Source organism: Apteryx mantelli, chromosome 10 (genome assembly GCF_036417845.1).
Source record: "Apteryx mantelli isolate bAptMan1 chromosome 10, bAptMan1.hap1, whole genome shotgun sequence".
NCBI classification, from domain to species: Eukaryota; Metazoa; Chordata; class Aves; order Apterygiformes; family Apterygidae; genus Apteryx; species Apteryx mantelli.
Window position 1 is genome coordinate 23,603,155 of NC_089987.1, and position 26,357 is coordinate 23,629,511.

At 47.8% G+C, this 26,357-nt stretch overlaps 2 protein-coding genes across 2 annotated transcripts; one reads left to right on the plus strand and one right to left on the minus strand.

Moving 5' to 3' along the window:
• Nucleotides 1-1,065: 1,065 nt before the first annotated feature.
• Nucleotides 1,066-15,855, minus strand: DRC7 (dynein regulatory complex subunit 7). Its single transcript, XM_067302925.1, has 17 exons — nucleotides 15,710-15,855; nucleotides 15,063-15,237; nucleotides 14,057-14,182; nucleotides 12,643-12,837; nucleotides 11,758-11,913; nucleotides 11,220-11,438; nucleotides 10,247-10,372; nucleotides 9,137-9,209; nucleotides 8,478-8,606; nucleotides 7,786-7,914; nucleotides 6,865-7,091; nucleotides 5,727-5,942; nucleotides 4,525-4,635; nucleotides 3,270-3,380; nucleotides 1,996-2,190; nucleotides 1,509-1,648; nucleotides 1,066-1,348 (listed from the first exon to the last, which is right to left on the minus strand). The coding sequence occupies exons 1-17, from the start codon at nucleotides 15,844-15,846 to the stop codon at nucleotides 1,258-1,260; spliced, it is 2,556 nt and encodes an 851-aa protein (XP_067159026.1). The 5' UTR covers nucleotides 15,847-15,855; the 3' UTR covers nucleotides 1,066-1,257.
• A 328-nt stretch (nucleotides 15,856-16,183) lies between these two features.
• LOC106489451 (pancreatic secretory granule membrane major glycoprotein GP2-like) lies at nucleotides 16,184-25,924 on the plus strand. Its single transcript, XM_067302841.1, has 10 exons — nucleotides 16,184-16,231; nucleotides 16,614-16,670; nucleotides 20,001-20,067; nucleotides 20,641-20,808; nucleotides 21,627-21,832; nucleotides 22,635-22,795; nucleotides 23,459-23,704; nucleotides 24,386-24,545; nucleotides 24,989-25,133; nucleotides 25,824-25,924. Exons 1-10 carry the CDS (start codon nucleotides 16,184-16,186, stop codon nucleotides 25,922-25,924), a joined length of 1,359 nt encoding a protein of 452 aa, XP_067158942.1.
• The last annotated feature ends 433 nt before the right edge of the window (nucleotides 25,925-26,357 follow it).

Below are 26,357 nucleotides of genomic sequence, written 5' to 3' on the forward strand. Positions count from 1 at the left end.
CCAGGGATTTCTCCGTAAAAGCCCCTTAATACTTCTGTAACACTTAAAATGGACAGCTACCATAAAACAAGAAGTTTAACTTGCTGTGATTAATGTTGTATATCAAGTATAATGTCCCTTATTCTGCTCTATCACAGCAAAACATGTTTCTGCCTCCCCTCAGCTGCAATCTGTGTAGGCTTTGTTAAAGATCATCATTATAGGTCATTCCTTGAAGGCTGTAGCTGTTTGGAACTGTAGGTAAAATCACTGTAAGTGTTTAAGGTGCCTTAAGTGCAATAGGTGACATACAAAGTTGTAGTCTATCAGGTTCAGGAACCTGCAAAAATACTAATATATGGCATGCACATGACGACTTCCATTTGGGGATCTCAGAAAAATGGTTATTAACCAAAATACATTATTACCTAAAATTCCTCTGATCTGAAATGCTTTTTGTAGTCCTCTTGATTTTTTTACACTGTCTGCCAATATTTGTGAACAGTGATTGGTGAAAACTAAAGATGTTAAAATCCAAAATTTGTCAATTTAAGTATTAGTCTTTGCTGGGTTTTGTAGTTAACAGACAGCTCTAAATGAGGTCAAAGAATTCTTATATTTGTTGAGAGCTGGCAGGTTAAAAATCTTTGCTTGTACTACTTATAAAACAAGATTATAATTTCATTAAAATATTACTGGAGTGGAAAAGAACCAATATTCCCAAATAATGCTGCTCCTGGCGTCAGCAGTTAGGGAGCAAGTTTCAGGAAGAAAAGCTCTACAATACAGAATATGTAACTTTGTAGCAACTTCTGAAGCAGAACCTAAAGCTAAACTGTCATTCAGACTTCTGTGTTCAACTATGATAAAATCGCACGAGAATACAACTTGCCTTCCTACAGACTTTTGATGTAGTTATAGGTGAGCCTTAAAAGAGGGAAAAGAGAAATAGAGTGTAGTGGTACAAGTTAATTAAAATGCAAGAAAAATGTCACTAGGAAAACATCTAACAAAAAAAATTCTGTCAAAGGTAGCTTGTTTGGAAATAAAATACTAAAAATAAGAATTAAAGTACTTTAGCTTTAATATTCTCTGCAATGAGGGTCCCAACAAATTCTGGAGGAAGCTGCAGAAAGGCTTTTAGCAGAATCTAATTAGTTAAGTAACAAATGATTTATTGAAGGCAGGTAGGAAAACCTTTCTATATTTTTTTCAGGCCACTTATAACAGGCTTCAGCACTGATTTCCAGTGTCTGGTGTCCAGGAATAAAGGAGAAATCAGGGATGACTGAGGTGCACATTTAGGCGAGGATCCTTGCGCAGTTTCTCTTCGAGAGCAAGGTATTTCTGTGGTGCCATCTGTTTTTCCCTAAAACAAGAAGGGGGGAACATCAGACAAAAACAGTGGCAGGGCGTAGAATAGAATCTTTTACAGAATACCTTCAGTGCTGAGTTTCTGGGAGTGTTGATTTGTAGATCTCCCCTGCACCCCTAGACATTGTATTCAGTCAGTCGTTCTTTCCCATTACCTCTCGAGCCTTAACGCTAGAATGCGGATACGGAACATGGTTTCAGAGCAATAGGTCAAGAAGTCAGCTTCGTCCTCCATGCTGAGCTGATTCCGGTTTTCATGATAACACCAATCCTTCTTCTGCAGCTCCTCTATCTCCTGATGGGGGAGTGAGCAACAAGAAATCAGGGTAACAGAGAGGAGAGTGAGGAGCAAAGATAGGCAAAACTGCAACTCAAAGTTCAGGAATCCAAGCTGAAGGAAAGCATAAATAAGAATCATCTTATTTTCGAAACAGGGACTGAATTTGACCCTAGGGCTATTCCATCATTTGATCTCACTTTCTAAAGATAGCAAAATATAAAGGCACGTTTATGGCTCTCTTAACATAATCAAAGGAGTTTTGTTTCTTGCCTGCTCTCATAATGAAGAAGTGTGTGTTACCCTCCTGCCGGAGCAAAAGAGACTCCAGTAACACGCACATCCCAGCGTGAGGCTGGGGATACCTTTTCTAAGCGAGCTTGGATGATGTTGGCCTTGTGAGTGAGACGGTGCTTAAAATCAGTCAGGCAGTCGTCTTTGATGCGCGAGGCCTGCCACTTGCTCATTTTCTCTGTATTGCCAATTTGAATAAGAAAAGGTGCCAGGTAATCCAGATCCTGCTCCTCTTGTCCCAGGAGGTCATCCTCCATTAAATTGTTCTGGAGGGGAAAGAATAAAAAGAGTCATGATCCCATTTACTTGTGTCCCAAACACCCTGTGATAAGGCAAAATAAGAGCAAAGGCCAAAACACTTATAGCCGCCTATGAAGGAGATAATAATGTTTCTTTTTCTTACAGTCTGACCAAAACTACTGCTTTTCATTAGCTGTATCATACTAACCCTTTCCCAATATGATTTTTATTCTGTGGTTTACTTCCTACTGTGCTTTTTTAACATCTCTCCTATTTTCCTTGATTGTAAAGATGTGTCTTACACAGAAAGTATTATCCACGGAGATGTGGGAAGGGCTTCACAAAATGCAGCAGTATTTGGACACAAAGAGATTAGGAGAGGATATTCTGAGTGATATTAACCTGGAGGCTGGCAAATAGCTGGTTCTTGAATCCTTCCCTCTATTTTTGTTTCATGCCAGATGTATTTGGCATGTAAAACCTAGTATTGCCTGTTATAAACTCTCTGTTCAGGAGAGCTCTGTCCAAAATCTTTTAAAAGAAACATTTGGAGACCTTGAAAATTGCAAATAATTGTTCTGGAATCTTTTTACATTTGTTTAGAACATTCATAAGCTATTAATTCCTCAAGAGGTACCCTGAAACAAAATCAATTTTGCAAGTAATAATGAAAACCAAGAAAACATCTGAGCCATAGCTGAATAAAACCATTACACTAAGAAGTGCGTATTTTCCTAACAAAATGAACCCTGGTTATAAAGATGCAGCTTGGATTCAGTTCTCACAGTCCTCCCATAATCCCTATTATAATTAACTAATCCTCGTTAATTATTTTCTTTTTTCTATTAACTAAAAAAAATAATCTTATAATATTTTTCTGTGATGTGGTTTTTTTCCAGAAAGCCAGAAGGTCATGGCGAGACCACGTTATATTTTCACAGGAAGTCAACTGAAGCTGTGCTGCCTTTATACTTGCTAGGGATTTGGCCCACTGTGTTTTAATAATACGAGAAGCTCTTCAGAGGGAATTCCCTAGAAAGAAAACCTTACTCTGGGTTTCTTCATGTGCACGTAATAAATACTGGGATTGATGACGTCTACCTACCATAGCTTCAGACTCTTGTCTTCTCTTTTCATGCCGTTCCCTATCATAAATTGAAAATGTCAATTTGATGTCTGCTTCTTCATCCTCACGGATCTTCAAAATTTCTCGCACCTCCCCCAAAAAAACAGAAAAAAAGACACCTTAGTTTTCTCATAAAATGACAACACTTCTACATGCTTGACCTGCTATTAGGACAGGTGCTATATACAAGAACTATAGCATAAGACCAAATAAATTTTAGGTAAAGATCCATATGAATATGTTCATATCCTGCTGATAGATCAATCTGATAATGGTCTTTATTTTTAAAGAGTGCTACACTATATGACATTTTGAATACAGTTATTGTTATTATTCATTAATAAAGCTCTTCTGGAGTCAGAATTTTGCCACTGGTTTTGAAATAGCACTGTTAGCTTTGGCTTATTTCTTTGTCCTAACAGGATGTGCAGTACAAGCAATGTGAACCTTTAGTCTGTTAATACATCAAGACTGAGAAACTGGGTGAGATAGTTTGTGGAGTCACAGTTTATACCCTCCAAATCTCTGAAAAATGGACTTTTGCAGCCTAGTTCTTAAATGTTAATAATATTCTGCACTAGTATTGTTGTGCATTCCCTCTCCAGCTCCTTCAGGAGTTTCTCTTCCTCAAAATCTTTTTTTTTTAATCTTCAAATCTAATAGCTTTGCCCCTATCTGCAAGAATGGATATGTTTGTTGTGAAGTGACTACAAAGTGTGCTGAAAATACGGATTTGTAACACAGGTTACTGTGTGATTAACAGCACAAGCAGTCTGTTTTATGACTTATTTCACTACAGTTGCTCCTACAAAAAAAATCACTGCAACTTTATGGGTATTCTACCTAGCAGTGCCTAACAACTAGATTTATATTAGATACAACTTCCTTGGCCATTGTTTCTCTTTGGTCTCACCCCCAGGCAAAAGGCAGATCTATTTCTAGATGCTCCAATTCATATGCTGTTAGTTGCTCTCTGAACCTGTCTCCCTACCTGAGAATGAAGAGTAAGAGCAGGATTTGGAAAGTGATTCCCCATAAAGATATTAAAGATACATCTTCACTGAACAATGAGTGAGTTGGTTGCAAGCTTTGTAATACAGCATGTAGGGCAGCTTTGTGGCACTAGAATTTTATTTTTATCACAGTTTATACTGGGAATGCTTTGAAGACCACTGAGCTGAAACTGCTTCCACCCCGACTGAGTTTGACAGCAGTGTGGAGAACTCCCTGTTACCTCAGTTGCAGATTCCCAGACTTCGCGCTTCACCTGCTTCTCTTCCTCTATTAGCTTCTGCAGCAATCTGTACTGATGGAGCAGCTTTTTGTCTGTCTTAGAGGACCCCACCTGGAAGGAGACAGGCTAGTGAAAGACCCTCTGGATGCATGGGACCAAGTACTCCACTAATATAAATTTAGCATCATTCTGCTACAGTCAGTTTAGTGACACTGATTTACACCACTGAAACATCTAACCCATGGTCAATAGTTAATTGACCTTCATCTAGAATTTGAATCCATCAGTAATGTGATCCAGATTGCATGTCTTGCACTTCTTTGTTGATGCTGCCGTTATTTGTTTGGAACCAGTTTTACAGGGTTAGAGATGAAAGGACAGCACTCTAGCAATTGCATTCTGTGTATTCTCCCCAGTGGGAAATACAAACATTAAAAACAACTTGCATAATGTATAAATCCTATACAATGTAAGTAATATAAATTCTATACCTGCAATCTCTCTTTGATTTTCCTAAGCATAATTGGGCAGCATCACTGCAGAACTTACAGGTAGACTTCTATTCCTCATTACAGAGTTATATTAATGATGTTAGCGGAGTGACCATCCCCCCCCCCCCCCAGCATGACAGTACTCCACTTGCTTGGAATATCTTTTGTTTAAGGTTTTCTATTTATCAGCAATGCGTTAAGCCTCAGCATCTTGTCTGTATCTGCTGGGTAAATTGTGGCAGATTTAAGCAAGAATGTGACACCAGAAGTCCACGGCAGAACTGGAATTAGAATCTAGGAAACCTGCTTCTGCTTCTCTGCAGCAATCTCTTGTTTGAGAGAGAAAGGCAAAGAACATTTCAGCTTCCCTACAATGAACCAGCAGGGCTGAGCCCAACAGCTGCTGAAACAGCATCTTGAATGACCTCAGTGGCTGTGTCTACACTGCCTGAAGACCAAGCCTGGAAAGATGACCTCAGCCTTTCTTGCTACACCAAGTCCTGCATGCCTAATCACCTCCAGCATATCAGTGCATCCCCAGGGGTGTTCATGCTCTCAGCCAGGAGGCTGTCTGGGAAGGAGGCATGCAGATGGGGGACAGGTGGAGCATGGAATATGCCATGCTTACAGTCCTTTCACTGGCATTTCACCTTCCCTTCATGTCCTTGTGATCTAAAAAACCTTCAAGCTCTAAGTTGTTTCTCTCTGTACCTGGTATGTGATGCACATTTCTGGGGTCATGATGGTTTCATTTCCCTTCTTATCCCTCTCTGCCCTTTTGAGGAAATTCTTCTTTGAGGCAGTGATGTATTTATCATTGAGGTGGTATGTCAGATTGATTCTCTCCTCTGTGATCAGAAAAATACGTTCTGCTACATCTTCATCAGCAGGCTTTTCTAGGTTTCTGTGGAAACACTCCTTGATTTGCTAATGAGGGGTGAAAAAGAAGATGGCAGCCAGTTAGACAACACAGAAAAACTGCAAGATTTATAGATAGCTGGGTAAAAACCCAAGGTAAAAATTGGGCCCTTCTGCTGGACTGTGATGGCATCTCTCAAGGGCTTGGCCCATGGCCATGCTATTCTTTTCTGTGGCTGAGAAAAAGCACAATCAAAGCTGCTTAAAGCAATGTGAAAGTCTCTTATTTGTGGAGCTGAGTATGCTCTTCAAGCTCAAAGTTAGTTTGGGATGCATCTCTGTCTGATGAAGCTGCAGGAAGCATTGTATTTTGGAACAAACCAAAGTTTCCCAGATTCTCCAACACAGGGAAAGAAAAAGGAGCACTTTGGGTAATGGTCCAAAAGCATGCTGCTGCATGGCTCTGTCTTAGCAGGTGGAGTGTCTGAGTCACACTGCCAGGTGTCAGGCGTGGGCGTCCTCCTGTTCTCCAAATCAGATCTGACTAGACGGAGAGGTAGATTACCTGCTTGTAACAACTAACTGCTTGCAGTCAGAGTGATGGTGATATTATGGGGCATTTCAGCAGGAACTCAAAGTGTTATTAGTTTGGGGTCAGAACATGAAATCATTTGACTAGTTTTGAATCTTGTGAACATTTCGATGCAAAATCATAGTCAGGCTTTTTTTCCTCTGACTCATTTTCCAAGTCTCAGTTTCCTAGTTTCATTCTAGCCTGCTCAATGCAATTCATGATGACTAGTCACACTGTGGCTCTCTGTGTCAGGCAAGTAACTGCAAGACACAGCAACTGAACAAGCCCTGGACATCTCATCTAGGGTTTTGCCTTGGCTATGCCCAGTGAAAATGAACCTAAAGCATTAAACAATATGTTTTGCAAAGTATAAATATCACAGTGACAATTATTTTTCTGTTCCTGTCTTGGCCGTACCACTATAGGCTGGGGTTTAATGTCAGTTCTGGTGCCAGCCATATGTATTTTCTTTACTCTTTTGCCAAACTCCACGTGCCGGAAGTACAGGAAGTCATCCCGCCCTACAAAGTATTCAGTCATCTCACTGGCATTGTCAACACGTTTCTGGAGGCCATCAGCTCGCGCCTTATTGTAAAACTCCATTGTACGTTCAGTCTCTGGCTCCATTGACGTATAGATGTGCGCTTAGGACATAGGAGAGATTGCATACATTTTCAGAGTTAGTAATAATAACACTGGTGAACACAGGTTTGTCAAGAGGAAGTCTCATTTTCTTGACAAGCCAATAAATCACAAGGCTGATTATCTAGTGCATATAAATGTCTGAGAAGGGAATGCTATCTCCTCAGTGCTCCGTAACAATGTGTCATGGCCTGAGGATGGCAGAAGAGCTTTGCTGGAACATTGCCTTCCCTACACAGTTAGGTAGTACTGAATGAAGTCTAGAGTCTGTTCTTTCGAAACCATGGACCAGCACAGCCTCCTGGTTTGAAATGCTGCTTTAGCAACAAATGTGATACAGGACTTTCTCTCCCCCAGCTGCACAATATTGAGAGACAGAACATAATACTAAGGAGAAACTTTCTACTTTTGTCACCTCTACTGGTAAAAGAAATTATATCATTATAGAGATTTTCTCTCTTACTGTGGAAAAAAAGTCTTTTTCCTCTGTTATGCTGGAGGGGGAGGGCTCCCCAGGATTGGGAGAGCACCAACTGAACTCTCTCCTCTCCATTGGAGACCTCACTGTTATTAATCTAGGCAATTCATCCCAGAAGTTTGCAGTATCCCCCTCTGGGCTTTTGCCAGTGCTAGGGGGGATTCACATGAGGTCCCATCAGCTGCAGTTGCCTTGGCTGCCCAGATGAGCTGGAATACCTTTAAGACCTAGGAGGTGTCCTGGGTGGAAGTGCTCCGTGGTCAGCTGTGTTTGTTTGTTCACTTCTCTCATCTCCAACTTGTCTTCCCGGTTTTTGAACCATTCCCTCACCTCCACTACTTTGGTATCTGGCAGGAAACAAACCATTTCACAGCCTTACATCAGCCTGTTGGAGATGGCAGGATTCATCTGATGCAATGTCAGTGTCTGGGCAAGCACCCTATGCTGAGACAGCCAGGGGAGACAGAGTCAATGTAGTCACTGGAATTGTCCCTGTGCACAGGGATGTTTTGTAGCTAGTCTGCATTTGTTTAGATGAATTTTATCTTAAAAGGCCTCTTCCTTTCCATCATCAAGAACTAGAGTGATTAGCTCAAAGGGGAAAGGAGGCATTGCAGATGTCTAAGGTTAGATGAGATAAACTCTCCCAGATGTTTCATGATAGTATCAGGAGAGAAGGGGAATGAGATAGGGGCCTTGCTCTATCCAAGAGGGCTGGAGACAGGAGTTTGTATGTCCAGTTAGGAATCTGCATGGTTTCCTGGTCCAGCTGTGTAAAAAGAATGCTTTGGAGTACAGAAATATCCTTATTCACCCAAACTACATAACTGCCCCTTCTCATGGTTCCTGTCAACTCTGATGGGAATAGCGATGATACAGTTGTTAGATCAATTCAAAACATCACTCTTACAGTGTGAGTCTGCGTAGACACTGAGGCGTTGGACCAGCCCATTTCTGTTCAGGTACGGTGCCCATTTCTCCAGTCTTGCTTTCTTGTACAGGATCACCTTCCTCCCCTGGGGACTGCGGGTCTGAAATTCTGCAGTGGGCAAGGAGGGTGTCAGAAAGACTGATTCCCTTGTGCTCAGCCCCAGGAAAAGGAATTCAAGAGGGAGAAAGCCATGATCTAAGAGGAACCATGCATTTCTTGGTTGCATTCAGCTGTTTGTGAAGCTGTTCAGACTCTGCCTGTTGTGCTTTTACATTATAATAGTGACTAATAACTCTTCTCTCTCGTACAACAGATATTAGGTAATGCATCAGTGGCAGTCCCTTGTGCATAATGCTATCAGAAAGCCCATGCGAGGTAAAATCACTCAGCTAGCAGGGAAACAGCCCCCTGGAGGTCTGAATAGCATGTGTGTGTCTGGGAGGATTTCCCACCAAGGATGAGAAAGTGTGCTGAGTGAGGGCATTCAAACCACTAGCTGTTGCGTGCCTTGATATACTGCATTCACTGCTGTACCTTGTCCATCCTGAAGAGAGAATTCTTGAGTGAGATAAACAAAATGGCCCTTTCCACTAAAAGTTTACCCAGGGTTAAGCAAAAGGCAAAGGAAAAATAAGTACCTTTGGGAGATATCTGAATCCGGGCTACCCAGGATGGTGGCATGTCAAACCTCCTGTCTTCCTCCTCTTTTTCCTATTGAAACAGAAGCAGAGATTTCCATTATTTGGCTGCTTCTCTTAATGTGCCAAGAGGCATTTTGGTTCTAGGGAATGCTGTGCTGTGATTAGACCGCAGCTCATGCAAGGCTGAGCTGGTCCTGAGCAACACAGTGGCACAGTTATAAAAGAGTTACGTCAGCCCCACACGCAGCCCGAGGACAGAGGCAAGCGGCACGCTGCAGTTTACATGAAAGGGGAGCTTTATTGCATCCCCATATTGTCACTAGCACAACCCAACCCCAGCCTAAAGAAATGACCTTCTCATGGTTGACAGTCATGCTGGACAGGGGATGAATGTGACAATCGTCATTCAAACCAATGACCGGTTTATTTTATATAGCCCATGGAAGGTGCTTTGCTCCCTGGTGATGGGCATGGGCTTAGAAGATTAGATAACAGGGGAGAATGTGCTGTTATCAGTATTTCCCTCTCATGCTGTGCTGGTGTAACGCCTGCATTATCACACTGTGTTCTCCCACCAGGAGAACACAGCATTTTTTCTTTTAGCACACAGCATTTTTGGTGTATCGGAATATATCTATTATTTCTACATTCTGTTGGCAACTCCAACCAGCAGCCGGGAGAGCAGGGTGCTGACCATCAGAGAGACAGTCCAGGAAAATTTCAAATTGGATTTTATTTTTTGAAAATTATTTCATCCCAATGTTTAGTGCACTGGAGTTTGGGTGCTGACCCCAGATAGGCTTTTCTGAGCCAGCAGAACTCAGCAGACTATAGAGATCCTCAGCCACTTAGGAGACCAGAAGTACCACTGTGCTGCACACTGTGACTGTGTGGCAGAGTGTGACTAGCACTTGGGGGACCTGCTCAAAAAACCACCAGAACTATTCGAGCTTGAGAAAAAATAATGTGCCAACCAAAACCTAGCTAGAGCAATTCTGATCCAGCCTGGAGAGGGCAGCAGGCTCACAGACACATGCAGGCCCACAAACACACAGCAGTTCCCTACAGCATCCCCACTGCAAGAGATCCGTGGTCTGGGTCACTCACCGCATTGTCCATATCCCTGTCAAATAACTTTTTCTCCTCAACATCTTGGAGCAGCAGATGAGGCTCGTCGGTTTCCAAAAGCATGAATTCCCAGCGGACAGAGTCACCCAAGTCAAAGATGAGATCCTAGGCCATAGAGAAGAAATGCGCTTAGCTACAGAGCTGTCTCCCACTCTGGAGGCTAAGGCCAAGGACCTGACACTAAATTGAACACTGCTCCTATACATTATGTGCTCTGGACCTGGCTGGGTGTCAGAAAGTTTAAGGACTCCAGACAAACCCTGAATCTCAGTGAGGTGGGCTTGTCAGACCCTTGGCTGGCTGGTGGGACCCCAAAGGCTGCCCCTGTGCCGGGAAGGCTGCATGCCTCTTTCCTCAAAGTGCCTCTGCCACAGCTGAGAGGAAGCTGCTGGAAACACTTCTGTTCTGGGGCATGGATGACACTAAGGTCATTCACTTGGGCCTAAAGGTTGCTCAAACTCAGACACTGGCCTCCCAGACCTTATATCAGCTGGGGAACAGCTGAGGTGTGGGAAGAGCATGAAGATCCCCCCTGCCCTGAGCCAAACCTGACTGACTCAAAACATCCTCCGCACTAAAAGCTGTTGTTGAGGGAACAGGCATCCAGCCAGCCCTGACAACCGGTATTCTAGCACTGTTGTGGGGCGGGGTACGCCACAGCCATAAGGTACATCCACACGCCATCGGGTGCATCCACAACCATAAGACAGGTCTGCAGCACTACAGGCCTTTGGGTTTAATAGGTATGATCCTTATCTGCTAGCTCAGCATTTGGGATGTGATGGAGTAGCTGCAGATACAGGACCTAGAGTCTATGTAACCAGAGCGACGTGACCAGAGCCAAGGCAGGGGGATGCAAAGTGGAAGCCTAGATTGCCATGAATCTCAGCTTTCCCAGGACTCAGGTCAGCCCAACTGTCCAGCAGCTCAGGGATGTTCAAGGGGTGGTTACCTTGCAGCCATTCCAGCAGTCCTGCATGTTCACCCAGTAGTTCCTGTGGTTCCAGATGCTTTCAATACCAAGGAATTGCTTGTCCGTGGTGCTGTGGCTGTTTCCCGTGAAGGGGTTGATGAAGAAGGTCTCTGGAACCTCCCTCTTCCCCGACAGAACCAAGACCCATGCGTGCACCCGTAAGCCATACAAAGGGTCACGCTTGGGCTTTTCTGTTTCCTGTAGTCCAGAGGACAGTGCAGTAATTATTGCCATTTTAATCCAACCCCAAAACAATCATATTCTCTCCTTCTCTGCCCACTTCTAAAAATCTCCAGGCCCTTAACACTCTTCAAAACAGTGATGCAGTACATACCCAGTATATATTCGTATGCCATCTCACACTGTGCTACTACAGACCAAATGCTCATGGCTAAGGTCATGGTTGTTTCGTACCTCAAGGGTGGAGGATGGTGAGCTCCTTTCTTGGGTCAGCTATTACCTGTGTCTCAGCTGTTCCTCCTGGACTTTCAGGGTAGGGTGGACCTTGCTGACTCACCGTGGCTTTCTCCTCTTCTTTCCTTTCCTTTTTCTCTCCAGCAGCTTCAGTTTCTGCCTCCTTCTTGGCCTCCTGCTGAAGCTCAAACTTGCTCTGCAGGTTTGGGGGGGGCTTAACTCTGTACTTGCTGGACTTCTTCTCTCCCTCTTTTGGAACCTGCCTCCAAAAAAGCAGGGTATTGCTGTGAAATCCAGCAGGGACAAGGGAAAGGAGAAAATATATGGCTTACAGGTACCTTGTGGTTCCTGACCTTTGGCAGTCTGAAGTATTGGACCTGGTGAGCTAGGAGTTCAGTGAAGCCAAAGAGGCCTCCTAAAGAATCGTGGAAAACCACTCAAAAGATCCCTTTGGTGGGGTCCCTCCTTGGTACTTATTGAAACCAAATGGCTCTAGGTAGCCTATCTCCAGAGCTCACCAGCAATGGGCCAGCTGAGCATGCATTCTGCCTCCATGTACCCAAGATCACTCATCTGGGCAGTCTGCATGGATCAAGCATGGATGGGCCTAGTAAACCAACAGATATTCCAGAAGGCCTAATAAGCACTCACAGAAGGGCTTCATTCCCTCTTACAGCAAGGAAACATGGGAGACATCATGCTCCCAAACTCTTGTCTTCCTAAGCACATTGTGGACACTACATGGCCAAAACACAGACAAGCTATGGCCCTCTCAAAATGAGCAGCATGGCTGGAAGGCACATGGGATATTGGGGTTTGGGGCCCTGCAGCCTGCCCTTAGGCTCATCCTTACTTCAGCATGGACGTACCAGAGACACCAGCTCCCCTGGCCTCCAGTGTGCTCCATCTTTCTTACCAGTGTTCTGGCTAACTAACCAGAACCATCAAGCTGGGCTCCTCCCTACCTGTTCGCTGCTAGGATCCTCACCTCCTGTGGCTTCCTGAGCAGTGGGCACACCTCCAGAGTCTGGTCCATGGTGCATATATTGTGGGTGGCATATCCATTCACACAGTAGGCGTCATATCCGGCTCCGATCAGCATGGAGCACAGCAGCACACTGAAGTCAAAGCAGTTCCCTCGCTGGTACTTCAGGATGGTGGTTGGGGAATACAGCGAACTGGGCTTGAAAGAGACGGACGTATGTTCTCAGCGCTTGTACTGTAAAGCTGAACCATGCCCCAGACAGAGAGCAGGAGAGAGAGGGAGCATTGCCCTTTTCTCTGGGCTCTGCACCCTTAGGGAATCTGTTATGTGAAATTCCTATATAAGCCTATGGTAGTGACCGCTTCCACAGACCCCAAATATCCCTTCCAAAACAATCTGGGGAAATTCCCATCTCACCTCACATCTGGTGACAAATTTAATCATAGGGAGAGATGGGCCACTAGGCAGACTGCTGAGAATCTAATGCCAACCACAGCTCCAGGGTGGAGCTTACCTCCATCTCTAGCTAGTCAGCCTGCAGAGTTTCAAAGCAAAAGACCCATAAGCCAAATTATAGTTTAAAGGAGGGAACATATTCCCTTCTGGCTCTTATTGGTGACCAGGCAAAGCACAGGATCAATATACACATAGTGCACATATAGAGATTCTACATATGGAGCCTACTCCCAGGTCTCAGACTACACTTCAGGTGATCAGGACAGTCTCTGTCTGCTAACCAGGGACATGTTTTCTGTGGTCCCAAAATGCCAGAATTTCTCTTCTGACTCTGGGACTCTTGGGACACACTTGGCCTGCATGGAGTTAGTGTAGAATGTCTGGGGTGCTAGGCAAGGCATCAGCAGTCCTCGCTAGCAAAGAGTGTGGCCCCTTTGCTTTAGCTGATTCACACCAGCCAAAAACTTGCCCCTGTTCTGGCATCATCCCTTCTTCCCACTCTGGAAATCTTCCTTGAGCCACCTCAAAATATTCCAGATATTGAGACAGAAATGTGTAAAGCCCCTAAAAACTGGTCAGTGAGGTCTAGAATCTCCTAGCTTTCATATGCTCCTTCCCTCCAAGGTGTCTAGGTCTTGGAGGGAAAGCCTGGCTGCCATTGCAACCCACTGCAGACCTGTTGGTCATCTGGGGTGACAGAGAGTGGGTCAGGCCCAATCTTAGAGGAGTGGTGCTTAACTGCTTGACAGGGACAACAATGTGCATGTATTGGGAATAAGGGTCCAAATAGAGCACACACGGCTTGAGAATCAGAGGTTGGCCCAAGTATGGAGGGGACATTGGAGGGGTCAAAGCCCATTGTAAGCCCTGGCCCTGCAGTTTCTATGTGGTGTCCAGCTGAGAGGCCCTACTGTCACGCTGGTCATGGGGCTGTCTGATGGAACCGCAGCCTCTTTCTTACTGGTGCGATAGGGGACTTGAGGGGCTCCATGGTGAGGTAATCAGAGACGAAGCTGGCACAGCCTTCCCAGTCGTACAGCTCTGTATAAGGCAGGAGGGTTGGTCTCACTGTTGTGCTCACAAACTTCTGTAGGGCAACAAGAAGACTTTGGTTAGCTAACAGATTCCTGTACCCTGTCCAAAGCTATCCTCAGACCACCCCGGATGTTGCAGTTCACATTCAGGATGTATCAACAGCACTGTTAGCCCTCCTCACCCATTCTGAGATGGAAAATGCTCGGGGTTGAGAAGTCATCTGCTAAAGGACACTTCTGTTTGTTTGTGGCTAAATATTCAAACTCATCTCCACCACATTACAGATGCAAGAGATTTCTGCTCTTAGTTTTCAAGCAAGACAAATAGCTACGGCTCTTTTCAGCTTCTACACTCTCTGGCATTTTTTGCCTTGCATGACATTGATATAAATGTTGGGGGAAGTTGAACCAAAGTAGCAATTCCACATGCCTGGGGGAATATTAGATCCAGAACTAGACAGCAACTGTGCAGCTTGGACCTAGTCCTATAACAAATCCAAACCACAAACCTTCACATGTAAATCTGTACCACATAAATTCCGGAAAACTTGGAATATGACCTAAGTCTGGATTCAAATTCTATACCTCTGAGCCTCAGCCTGGGTAGAAACTCATCTGTTTCATGTGTTTCTTTTATTTTCCTTCTTTATGTTTCTGTTGTCTTTCCTGTTTCCCACGTGTCATGTTGCAGGGCTGCAAGCTGCATGCAGCCTGCGTGTACGCCACTGCTGTGTCAGTGGTCAGATGGGTTGGTGGATCTGGACAGACAGGGTGTTACTGGGGTGCTGTGTGTCTCCTCAAGGTGCAGTGTGCGCAGTGAGCAGGTTCCCATCCCCTTTGGCCAGGAGGGAGGGCAGATAGGGCTGCTGTCCTTCCCCACTATTTGGCACTAATGGAAGCCGATTGCCCCCTGTGCTGTGGCCCAACCCATACCTCCACACCACACTCGTTGACCGGGTGAAGGAGAAGCGGTTTGCGGTCGGGGCAAAGGTGAGCGTACTGCTGAAGGAAGTTGTCAGCAATGCGTAGCAGCTTCTTTTCCTTTGGGGAATTTGTCTTGTAGGAAGATGGTAACTGGGACGTGTCAATGGAGCTCCAGTCAAAATCGCTTCAAGGGCAGGAGGAGACAGAGACACACAGGTAATGAGCAGAGTGTGATTCAGGTGAGATGACCTGCTATCAAAACACAGCAGGGATTGCTTGTTTCCCAGGGAGAAGTGGGGAATCATAGGCAAAGAGGCACAATCTGAAGTGTGAAGACATCAACTTTGGCATAGCCAAGCTTCTCTGGAGTGATGGCAAGTTGACATACACCCAGAGGCTCAGGGGGATTTTTGATAGAGCAGTGAACAGTTGAAAAAAATTTGTGTTATCTTCTTACTCACACATGTGCCTACTTACAGACAAACACATTTGGGCTGCCAGGCACACAGAAACTCGCCCACATGCGCACCCCCGCACACGGGGACCACACATGCCATTCACACATGTGCATCCCCCCCCAAAATGTTCCCTTTCCTACAGACTGCAAAGGGACATCCCCTGCTCATCACAATAAGGGACAAACACACGTGACTTACAGTACATCATTTGGGGTGCAGGCTTGGTCTACAGACAACTTCCTCTCCATGTCATGTTGTTTATCACTGATCTCTAAAGCTTTCAGCTCTTCTTCCTCTCTCTGCTCCTCTTCCTCATTCTCTTTCAGGACCTCCATCCTGCCTTGTCCTGGGCACTAGAGAAAAGCACACAGCAGGGTGAATTTGGGAGTGGGATCAGATATACAGCAACACTGAAGCATTCCCACACTCTGGGCTGGATGATTTAGTGTATGAGTGTGGCTGAGGCAGCCAGAAGTGCGATTCCTATTCCTGCGACAGAAAAGGACGAACACTGGATTGGAATTTGGACTGGGCCCAGTGAATATGTGGCTGAGAGGTGCTGCTTTGGAAATCAGGTGGCTGCATCAGGCTAAGGACCCTTTCACCCAGGCCTTGCCTCTAGCTGAGACCACTGCCAGCTGCTTCAGAGAAGTTGTGCCATGAGGGTCTCAGATGCCTTCCAAAACACTTGACCTCTTTTACCTTTACTATGATAATTCTGTATGTGCCCAGGTCACCTCCTGTCCAGGAGAAAAAGGAGGGCCTTGCTCAGTGGGATGTGACATGTCCCCAGGTTGCAGTCTCAGACCTCAGTGCATCCCCTGCTCCAGGGCAGAGCTGCCAGGTGACAAAGGGCTCCGAAAATCAGCCGGGCACCTGGTCCCAGCTGGTCCTGCTCACTGCCGGGCTGTGCTAGGCCGGGGCTGGCAGCCCAGCGCTCTGCGGGGGCCTTAGGGGACGGGGAGTTTTTTGCAGCAAAATAAACAGCAGAAGAGCCACAGCCTCTCTCCAAGGACACGGCTATATATTGCAGGGAGCTTGGGGGCTGAGGCTGTTTTCTTTCCCCCCTCCTTGCGGTCAAACTGACCCCGGTGCGGAGGAGATAGCGCCTGAAAACGGAGACGCAGACCTTGTCTTTATCAGGCCGCGCTGGGGCCCGGTATGTAGGGAGGGGGCGGTGGGGCGGCGGCCCCGAAGGACGGAGGGGTCGTCCCGGGGGGCCCAAGCACCGCGGCCGCCTCGCCGGCCCCCGCCTGCTGCCTCGCGGCGCCCCCCGGCCCCTTCCTCCCCCAGCGGCCGCCCGCGCCTCCCCGCAGCCTGGGCCTACCTCGCCCGCCGGCTGCTCCCAGCGCGCCATGGCAACGGCCCCGTGGGCTCCCGGGAGCTGCCGTTGGCGTGGCAAGGGCGGGTGCCCCAGGCCCGCCACCCGGGCAGGCCGCCGGCCATCCGGACCGGGCCGCCGGCCGCCCCCAGCCCTGGGCAGGCCCCCCCCAGGCCGGCCACCAGCCACCCCCGCCTCTGGGGCCTCCTTGGGGCACGCCGGGCTCTGCCACCCCTGGCCCTGGCCAGGCCACCGGCCACCCCTGGTCTGGAGCCTCCTTGGGGCACCCAGGGCTTGGCCATCCCCAGCCAGGCCACCAGCCACCCCCGGGCTCGGCCACCCCTGGCCAGGCCACCAGGCACCCCCAGTCTGGGGCCTCCTCGGGGCATCCCGGGCTCGGCCACCCCCAGCCCACCCAAGCATCTCCCAGCTGCCGAGAGCACTGCTCACGCGCACCCTCCTTGTCGTCATTTGGGCAGAACGCGGTTTCTTTTGGCGCACCGTCCCCTCCACCCCCATGTCTGGCAACTTTTTGTACTAAACAAGTCGGAAACGGGCTAAAAGCCGTGAGGACATGCTCCTTGTAGAGCTCACGGGCACCAGGGCATGCAGACCCCCGAGCAAGGAAGCAAACAGCCCCAACCCAACCATGCCCTCTCAGTACAACTTTGCCACCAGGTGCTCTAAAATTTTGAGGCTTCCTTTAAACTCATGAGTTTTACTCTTTTTTTTTTTTTTCAAAAAAACACCCCAAAACACATTCATCATCCTTTTTCTTTGCTGCTTTCTAAGCCTGCAAGCTGCACTAGCTTTGCATCTTTAAGCCATTGCATGCAAGCCTCAGTGCTGGCTAATTCCTTTGTAAAATAAATAATGCAGAGCAGAGTTTCTCACCCAAAAATCTGGCAACAGGGACTTGCAGGAGGCTTTTGTTTTGTTTTTAATTATTAGTTCATTAGTCCCTCGGTTGAGTCAGGTTCTAAACACTGTTTTGTTTTCTGGTTTTTATTGTGGTTAGGAAAAAAAAGGCATCTAGCTGGCTATATTTTTATAGTTGCTATTTTATTGGGCTGACCGTAGCAATTAAAGTTCTAAGGATGCACAGAATATGGCAAGCCATGCAATAAAAATAGTGAGAATATAGGCAAAGTTGCAGTTAGGCTGTTTCGAATTATTTGCATTTGAACATTTGCTATATCCAGCAGTATCCTCGTTCATATAAAACATCAAGAATCATTGCCTTGAGTGTCTGCTGTTCCTTGCAGGTTGTTATTTCCCAAATAAACATGAAGAGTGGTAGGAATAAGCCCTTGTCCCTGTGTCTCTCACAGCATTTCTCACCAGATCTTACATTTCAGACATCATTAAAAACCAGCCAAAGCAAATGTGCATGTGCTTGCTAAACCACGTGCATGTAGTACACACAGTTATTTGGCATTCTTCTGTGCCGCTGCAATATCTATTGTTATTGTTGAGTCCACAATAGGTACCACAAAAACATTTGGATACTCAAAAACCCAGACTCTCGAGGATATTGTAAATATTTCTCCTATGTGGCATCCCACCGGGGCCATAAATTGGGTGAGTGTTCACGAGCTCTGAGCTAATAGGAAGGGTTGTACATGAGGATGGATGTTGGGAGAGCTCTTTCCTCCCCGGCCGCTGCTGAGGGGTGCTAGGGCAGCTCTTGTGCAATCACTGAGGAAGCGTGTTTGCGTGGGGGAGCAGGATGAGCTGCTGGAAGGTGATATAAGGCGCGCGGCAGGGAGAACGAGAAGGACCCGTGGGCGGTTGTGGGTGGATGAGCTTAGATTGGCGTGGCAATGGTAAGTAGAATGACAATGGGTGAAATCTTTCTGTTGAGGATGCTGGTGGGATCTCTCAGGATCATTACTGCTGAAGCCACAGATTTCTTTTTCTAGCAAGTAGTTTGCAAGTAGACAGCACCTCCTGTCTCACTAAAGCAATGGGCAGAGCTTCCTAAATCTGTCCAGGTCATCACGCTGAGCTGGAGATGAAAGAGGTTGTTATCCCATCGGGGGGGGGGCTCTTTGCCCAGTCTTTTCCAGCAGTGCAAAGAGGCAGGCAGGACCAGATTGGAGCACCCCCAGCTGAATAACCTTCCTGGCAGTGGGAATCAGTCTTCCACTAGCATTTCAGGGGCTGTCCTTTGGGAGTAATGCCCTACTGAGAGAGGTGCTTCCACCTGGTGTTTTGGGTCTCCAGAGCTTTGCAAAGCACTCCTGCTTTGCTGCAATGAGTAAGGAGCAGACCTGGGAATAAATCCTCCTTGCCTAGATTTTTGGTGGTTGCAGCTGCTTGGTATAGGCTGCGGGAATATACAATTTGCTGCCAGACCAGAATGGAGGTTTTGCTCTTTACTTTGCCCTACTCTAAGTGCACATGCAAAGCTCAGGGCAAAGACAGATTGGAGCGTTGCTCTATCCACCAGCCCAAGCTGACTCATATCCATGTTTCTGATAAGGAGACTCCAGTTTCGAGGGCTCATCCAGCACCACACTTAATTTTTCTAAAGAAACCCGTTATCTGACCTAGCAGGGAAGATTTGCTGGGCAGGGAGTGTGACTTCACTGACTTTATCTGTAGCTTTGTGGCATACATTTTGGTTGTATTCAAGGGTTTTTTTTATTCCATTGTCTCCCTTGTTCTGGATACGGAAAAGGGTCACTGGAAAAGCAAGGATCCTCTTACAAACTCTAACTCTTCAAAAGAGAGCTATGGCTGTGGTTAGGAGAATGGAAAACTCATTTCCTCTTTTGGGAGCCTGGACTGATGCCTCCACTGTGTGGTTTTACTCAAAGTGCTGTTTCATACTGAAATACAGCTTTATCATTGTCAGCCGGAATGCGCTAACCTGAGATCTGGTTTCTCCCACCCCTTCTTTATTCTAGAATAGGTTCGGTTCTACACCATCTAAATTCAGGACAATGTTTGGCCCTTATCTTAGCCTGGTGGACTGAGTGAGGGGTTTTGCTAATCTGGCCCTTGAGGGTAGGAAATGGCTTTATGCCATTGAGCCTGTAGTTATTACAGAAAATACAGTACAGAAATCGTTGAACCCATGCTTGAGGGTTGGCTCTTTCTGAATGATTAAAAGCATCTCCAGCGAGCACGCTAAAAAATTGAGTAACCTGCTTATTTTTACAGGATGGGACTGTGACGTATTTGCTGCTGCTCTCTACCCTCTGCCTGGCTGGCTCTGAAGGCAACAAGAGTGAGTCTCCCTGTATAATGTCCCTGTTGGGTTACAGCCAAGTAGTATGGAAAGAAGAGGTCAAATCCTTACCTGATCTGTGTTCAGGTTGCCCATTCAGGACACCACTGAAGCTACTAAAGGAGGACAATGGAGTGGTGCTTAGGAGAACAGGAACTGGGAAGCCAGAGCAGGCAAAATAAGCAGAAGCCTCAGGCACTCCATCCCAGCCATACGTGGTCTAAAATCCGTGGAGATGGGCACAGGCACTGTGATATGCCACCACTCTCTGTGGTGACTGATGGCAGGCTCCATTGCTCTGATCCAGATTACAGAAACAAGGGAATCCAGCTGTGCTTAGAAGGCCTGCCAAGCTCTCAGTCACGCAAACATCCTTCTGGGCAAGCCGAGGTGGGAGGTTCTTCCTCAGATGTGACAGCACAGTGGCAATGTGCCCCTGTTGTGGCTAGAAGCAGGGATCTCAGCCCTTGTGAGCTGGGCAGGGGATCACACTGCAGGGAGTTCACTCTAGTGCATCTTGTAGGGTAAATATTCTTGCTGCGTTTCAACTTCCTCACATTGCTTTTGCTATAGCTGCACTGATGAGCCCACATGGCAGAAGGGAACAGTTTGCCACCCGCTTCAAGAGAAACCTGGACACCTGCCTACCAAACCCATGCCAGCACCAGGGGGATTGCCAGGTGATGGAGGACAGACCAATTTGCAACTGCAAACCAGGCTTCACAGGGGCATTCTGCCAAGGTAGGGCAGGGGTTGGGGATGCCAGTGAGCCCTTCCTAGTCTGTCCACAAGAACCAAAGGGAAGGATAGTGAGGAGGATGCACTGGTGTTGTCACTGTTCCTAGTCAACAAGGGCCTACATCTACACTGAGGGCCCCATGAGCACAATCCAGCTCCTGGCCCAGGTGCATGCCTCCCCACCATGTCCTGACTGCAGGCTGGTACAAGCCCCAGCCATGTGCCATTCCCCTCCTCCTCAAAAGTTTTAATTCCTGTATGAAGGAAACCTGGGCTGTCAAGAAGCTGTGCTGTGGTGTAGCTGTGTCAGGACACCAGGACATGTTGCAGAGCATGGCTGCCTTGTAGGCTCACCACAACCACATGGAGTCCAGCACAGGCATGGTGAAGGCTACTTCCAGACACTGCTCAAAAACTATGTCTTGTTCATCTGAAGCAGAGGATCGCTGTCCCTGTCTGGTTCCTGCGGCAGATTGCAGTGATTCTGTAGACAGCCCATGCAGAGGGGATCAGATCCACAGCATCTGCATTTGATGTCGAGCTTAAGGATATATATACATATATTCAGAGTAGCAGTAGCTGTGAACCTGTGCAGGTCTTAGGCAACCAGTAGAAAATGTCAGAGCCACATTAACTTCTGCAGATTCCCAAAGATTTGTCTTTTGCTTCTGTCCAGTGTCTCTGAAGACCCCTAGCAGCAGCCTCCAACAAGGCTAGAATGAAGGTCTCTTGAGCTTTGTGGGACTGTACCATTCCATAGCTGACCTAGGGCTCCTTCAGGCCTCTTCCTTATTGCTATTGCAGATGGCTTTTTCCCCCAGATGTGGTACTGAAGTTGGCTTGTGAGGAAGAGCACATGAAGATGATGGTGAGGAAAGAGGTGTTTGAACTCTTGAAAATCCCCCAGGAACTTGTCCACTTGAAGAACCACGCATGCAAGGTCTTAGAAAGGGAAGAAGAAGGCGAGCTATTCTTTGCAGCCATTCTCACAGGTGAAAACCACACTGCCTGCGGATCAGTGATTCAGGTGAGAATGCAGCACAGAGCCTATTTGCATAGCCCTGGATTAGAATGTGAGACGAGCAGCCATGCTGAGTAGTGACAGTAAGAGAAAATGCTGGTGGCTTTTGCTTTTATGTCAGGGGCTATAAAGCCCTTGGAAAGTTTCCATGAGGGCTATCAGAAGGCTTTTCCACCTCTACCAAACTGCTGCTGGCAAGACATCTTGCCCTGTTCAGCAGAGCATGGGAGTCTCAGTGTGCTCTTTAGTAGACGGTAACAGCCCTTAGCTTTGTAGTAGCATCCTCTGAACTCTACAATCCTGGCTATAACCCACTGATCCCTCCCTTAATTCTTCAGAGCACACTGCCATGGTGGGGTCTGTCACTTGCCAGGAGATGGGTTTGACATGGCCAGTCATGCAGTGGGGAGAGTCCTTGAACTGCCCTTTGCCAGGGTAGCGGACCACTGTGAAGGGTCCCCTTGAGTTCAGGGTTTCCTAGATCACTTACCATGTTCTCAAGGGCCAGGGATGATGCAGGGAAACCGGTGCTCCAGCTCTGTGTTGCATAGGAGAGCTGCCTTCTGCCAGCTGGCTTCTGTATCCTGACTACTCCAATGAAGGTTTCCAGTAGCCCCTGGACATACAGTTTGAGCATGCAAAACCCCAACAGACATTCAGAAGGCCTCAAGCAGAGGGTACTCAGCTATTTCCTACTGAATGTACCCAGTGAACCCCAAAAAGTTGCACCCCTGTCTGAACTTGGACTTGGAGTTTTGTGTGTGGTTTTTAGGAGTGGTCTGGGGATTCAGTTTCTGTGTCATTCCAGCAAAACGGCTCTCACGTGTCATACTCCAACGTCATTGAATCAGAGCGGAAAGCACATGGGGGTGTGATCTCCCGAAGTTTTCAGCTGGAGGTACATTTCAGCTGTGTCTATGCCTACGAGCAGGTGGTGAAAGTGCCCTTCGCCCTCACTGCCATCGACAAGTGAGTGGTTTGTCTTACCTTGCCTTTGACATGGTATCTTCTGGCTTGTGGGAAAACAAATGCCTTCAATAAGATGATCTGCAAAGGCCCTGGGGAGGCAGTAAGGAGCTCTGAGAGCAATATCACATCAGGGTTCCTCCCTCCCCTCATCCCAGAGAGGGCCCCAAATTAGGTTTCAAGATAAGGCTTGGGCCTGGGACAGCCCCAGGGAGGGGGATATGCACATGCAGTCTGCCTTCCTCTTACTTTCTCTGCTGGAAACAAACTAGTGAAAAAAATAAGGGGAGGGGTCTGGAAGATGACCCCGCCTGACCCTTGTGGAGGTGCAGGTTGGGGACTCCTTGTGTCACCTTCCTCCTAGCCCTTACTGCCCAGCACTTCAGTGGGAATCCTTGAGTAAAGCAGAATCTGAGCAGAGTAGACCCCAGGGCAGTCCTTGCCTTTGTCCTCACACTACACAGATGTACCAGGCTGGGAGGCAGCTCGGGGCCAGGCTCTCAGTGAGGCAGTGGGGCTCCACCTGGGAGGAAAGGGAGCAGAGGAACTTCCATGTGCAAAGAGTTAGTGCATGCAGGACCTTCATCTGCGCTGGTGGCTTGACTTGTGCTAGACCATCCTCCTGCCTTATTCTCATTCTGTTCATGAGCTCTCTGCTCCTCTCAGGCTGGTGCAGTTTGTGGTCAAAGAAGGGCACTTCAACGTGACCATGAGACTGTACAAGACACCCTCCTATCTCCAGCCCTATCACCACCAGTCTGCAGCCATCCCCATCACGGACACACTCTATGTCATGCTGAAGATAGAAGGGCAGCACCAGCTCAGGTACTTCCTCCTGAGCGTTGAGGACTGCTGGGCCACGCCAAGTTTAGATCCTTACCAGGACGTGCGGCATGAGCTCATCAAGAATGGGTGAGTGGTGTCTCTCTAGTGTTCCTGGTGTCCTTGCCACAGACACCGCAAGCACAGTAACATGCTTTTCCTAGGTGCTGCAGACAGGTTGTTGTGAGAGAGCAGTGAGCAATGAGTCAGTCAAGTGTTTCCCAGGCTTGAACAAGTGGAACAGCCCAGCAGATGAGCCCCCTAACTGCTCTGAATTGAGCCCCTCTCTCCTAGTCTTGCTCTGCTTGCATTTGGGCTACCTTCCCTCAACAGCACACCCAGCACCACTCCAGGCCAGCTGGGCAGACAAAGGGCAAGGATGGAAGGGGAGGGCATTGCTGTGGTATGGAGAGAGGTCTGCTAAAGAGGTCCATATTACAGGTGGCTGTGGCCAAGCTAAAGCTAGTAACATGGATATCCAGGGCATGAATCCCACAGGCAGGCTCACTCCCACCTTGCAGAGCAGCTGTGGTCACACAGAGCAAGACATTAACCAGCTCCCCACACTGGTGGCAGCTCCTCCCTGTGCTGGAAACACAGGGAGCCAAGAAAGCCCGTCCCCATGAACACTGAGACAGGAATACTCCTGTTCAGCTCTGCCTGGGGGCTGTACCTGGTTCCTGTGTGCTCTGGTGCAGGCTAGAGCTACCGGTATCCCAGGCTGGGTGCTCTCCCTCATTTTCCCTTGCTAACTCAGTCATCATGTCCCAGGTGTCCCCACGACGAGACAGTGACATACCTCAACGCCATTGGAGAGAGCACTACAGCCAAGTTCAGCTTCCAGATGTTTCAGTTTGTTGGTTACTCGGAGGTGTTCCTGCACTGCCGTGTCCGGCTGTGTCTCCCAGACAGCCTAGAGCCCTGTGCCAAGGTGAGCTCTCCCTGCTGTCTGCGCTGTGCCCTGGCCTGACAGGGGGAACCTCCCTTCTCTTGGCCTGCAGTTTGGAGGAAGGACTCTGCTCTGGCCTCAGGTACCTCAGCCCAATAAACACAGGAGCTCACTCCATGGCCCTGAACTAAAGTTACAAGGGCTTGAACCCAGCAGGGAGCCCCTTTTCCCCCTTCCCTCCTGTCCATTGGGTGCCTGTGGGAGAAGACTTTTACACTGGGACTTGGGGAGGACCAAGCTAAGGTCTCTTTAGAAACCAGCTCCTTTCTCATGCTCTGGGATATCAACTCTTCCCAAGCAGAAGCCTCAAACATGCCTCCTCCAAGAGGAGAGCATCAGGACAGATCTTCCTCTTAGCAGGCTAACTGGGCAGGCTTCTCCCCTGCCCTCCGGTCCCATCTCTCTTCCCTTTGCTTTGTTGACAGCAATGCCCAAGGCACTCAAAGAGCAAGCGGGCACTGACAGATGACTACAATAAGATTGTCTCCTATGGGCCCATCCACCTGCTGGCTGCTCCCTCCCCAAGAGGGGAGACCCTCCACTCTAAGACTGACCAGAAGGACTCAGGGGGTACGTACGTCCCTCCAGGGAGGATGCAAACATCTCAAAGACCCTTGCAACTATCTAGGTAATGCCACATTATTTTAAAAGACTGCTAAAAATCACTGCCCTGCACAGGAGTGTGGAGTCTTTCAGGTATTATTGCCATGTACTGCATGCTCCAGAAACCAGACAAGCAAAGAGCGACTAGTGCTGCGTGAGCTGCTGGCAGATGAGGCATAGGACAGGTTGGGCATGAAAGCAGGGCCAGAAGGGATCAAGAGCCAGAAGGCTAGAGGTACTGCACCTGGGGTGATGAAGGCTGCTTTTTCAATTTCAGCATCAACCCAGCAAGCCAGACTCCTTCTGGGAACTAAGGTCAATCCAGGAAAACCAAACAACAGTCCAGGAACAGGGCTTGGGAAAAGCCCACCTACAACGTAGCTCAGAAGAGGAGTAAAGGCCCAGACCTGAGCTTAAATGGAGCCACTGGGCAGAGGGTGTGGGTGGAGGCCCCAGGTGAGGCTGGTCAGGGCAATCAAGGCCTATTAGTGCCCACAGGGCCCTGACAGACCTCCAGCCCCAGGGACTCTTATCCATCACAAGAGATGACACCCTTTACCTGCTTCAAAATTTGCACCAGCTGGGAGATGCTGTATCACCACCCAGGGTCTGCTCAGGAGATCCAGATGTATAACCAACCTTTCTTCTCTTTGGCAGGACCCAATATGTGGCTTCCTGGGGCCCTAGTCCTGCTGTGTGTGTTTGGCGTGTTCACTGTGGCTGCTGTAGCCATCACCATGAAGAGACAAACGATGTAGAAAATCGCTGTTTCCAAATAAACATGGCAATAGCAAGTTGCCTGCCTTGCCTGCTTCTTAGCAGGGAATTTGGGGAAGGAGGCAACGGTTATTTTCAAACGGTGCTCAAAGGATGAACCACGCCAGGGTGTTTTTGTTCCCTGTAGTATCCGTAGCACTTGCTCGTCCTCTCCTGGCCCACATTGATTAGACTTGAAATATGTACCTGGGAAAGCAGAGGTACAAGGGCAGAACCAGGGGTAAAAGCAGGGCATGACGATGCCTGGTAGGGCTCCATCCTTCTGGTGTGGGACTGGGCATGCTGCTGTGCTCTGCAGGATACTAGCTGCAGCTAGCCCTGCTTCTGGGCTTTGCCTAGTGATTGCAGGGAGCATATGCAGTAACTGTTTTTCCCCAGGGTCCTTCTTACGCTTGGAGGATGGTGGGCTTTGGA

What these genes read in the sequence shown, in the direction of transcription:
- DRC7 (XM_067302925.1), bottom strand. Translation starts at nt 15,846, where the DNA reads ATGGAGGTCCTGAAAGAGAATGAGGAAGAGGAGCAGAGAGAGGAAGAA. An exon ending in AAGAAGAGGAGAAAGCCACG is followed by an intron (nt 11,439 to 11,757) that starts GTGAGTCAGCAA and finishes TCTGGACTACAG; the next exon opens with GAAACAGAAAAGCCCAAGCG. An exon ending in TCTGGGAATCTGCAACTGAG is followed by an intron (nt 3,381 to 4,524) that starts GTAACAGGGAGT and finishes TTTTTGGGGGAG; the next exon opens with GTGCGAGAAATTTTGAAGAT.
- LOC106489451 (XM_067302841.1), top strand. Translation starts at nt 16,184, where the DNA reads ATGCCTTCCAAAACACTTGACCTCTTTTACCTTTACTATGATAATTCT. An exon ending in ACCTTTACTATGATAATTCT is followed by an intron (nt 16,232 to 16,613) that starts GTATGTGCCCAG and finishes GGTGCGGAGGAG; the next exon opens with ATAGCGCCTGAAAACGGAGA. An exon ending in GCCCTCACTGCCATCGACAA is followed by an intron (nt 22,796 to 23,458) that starts GTGAGTGGTTTG and finishes TGCTCCTCTCAG; the next exon opens with GCTGGTGCAGTTTGTGGTCA.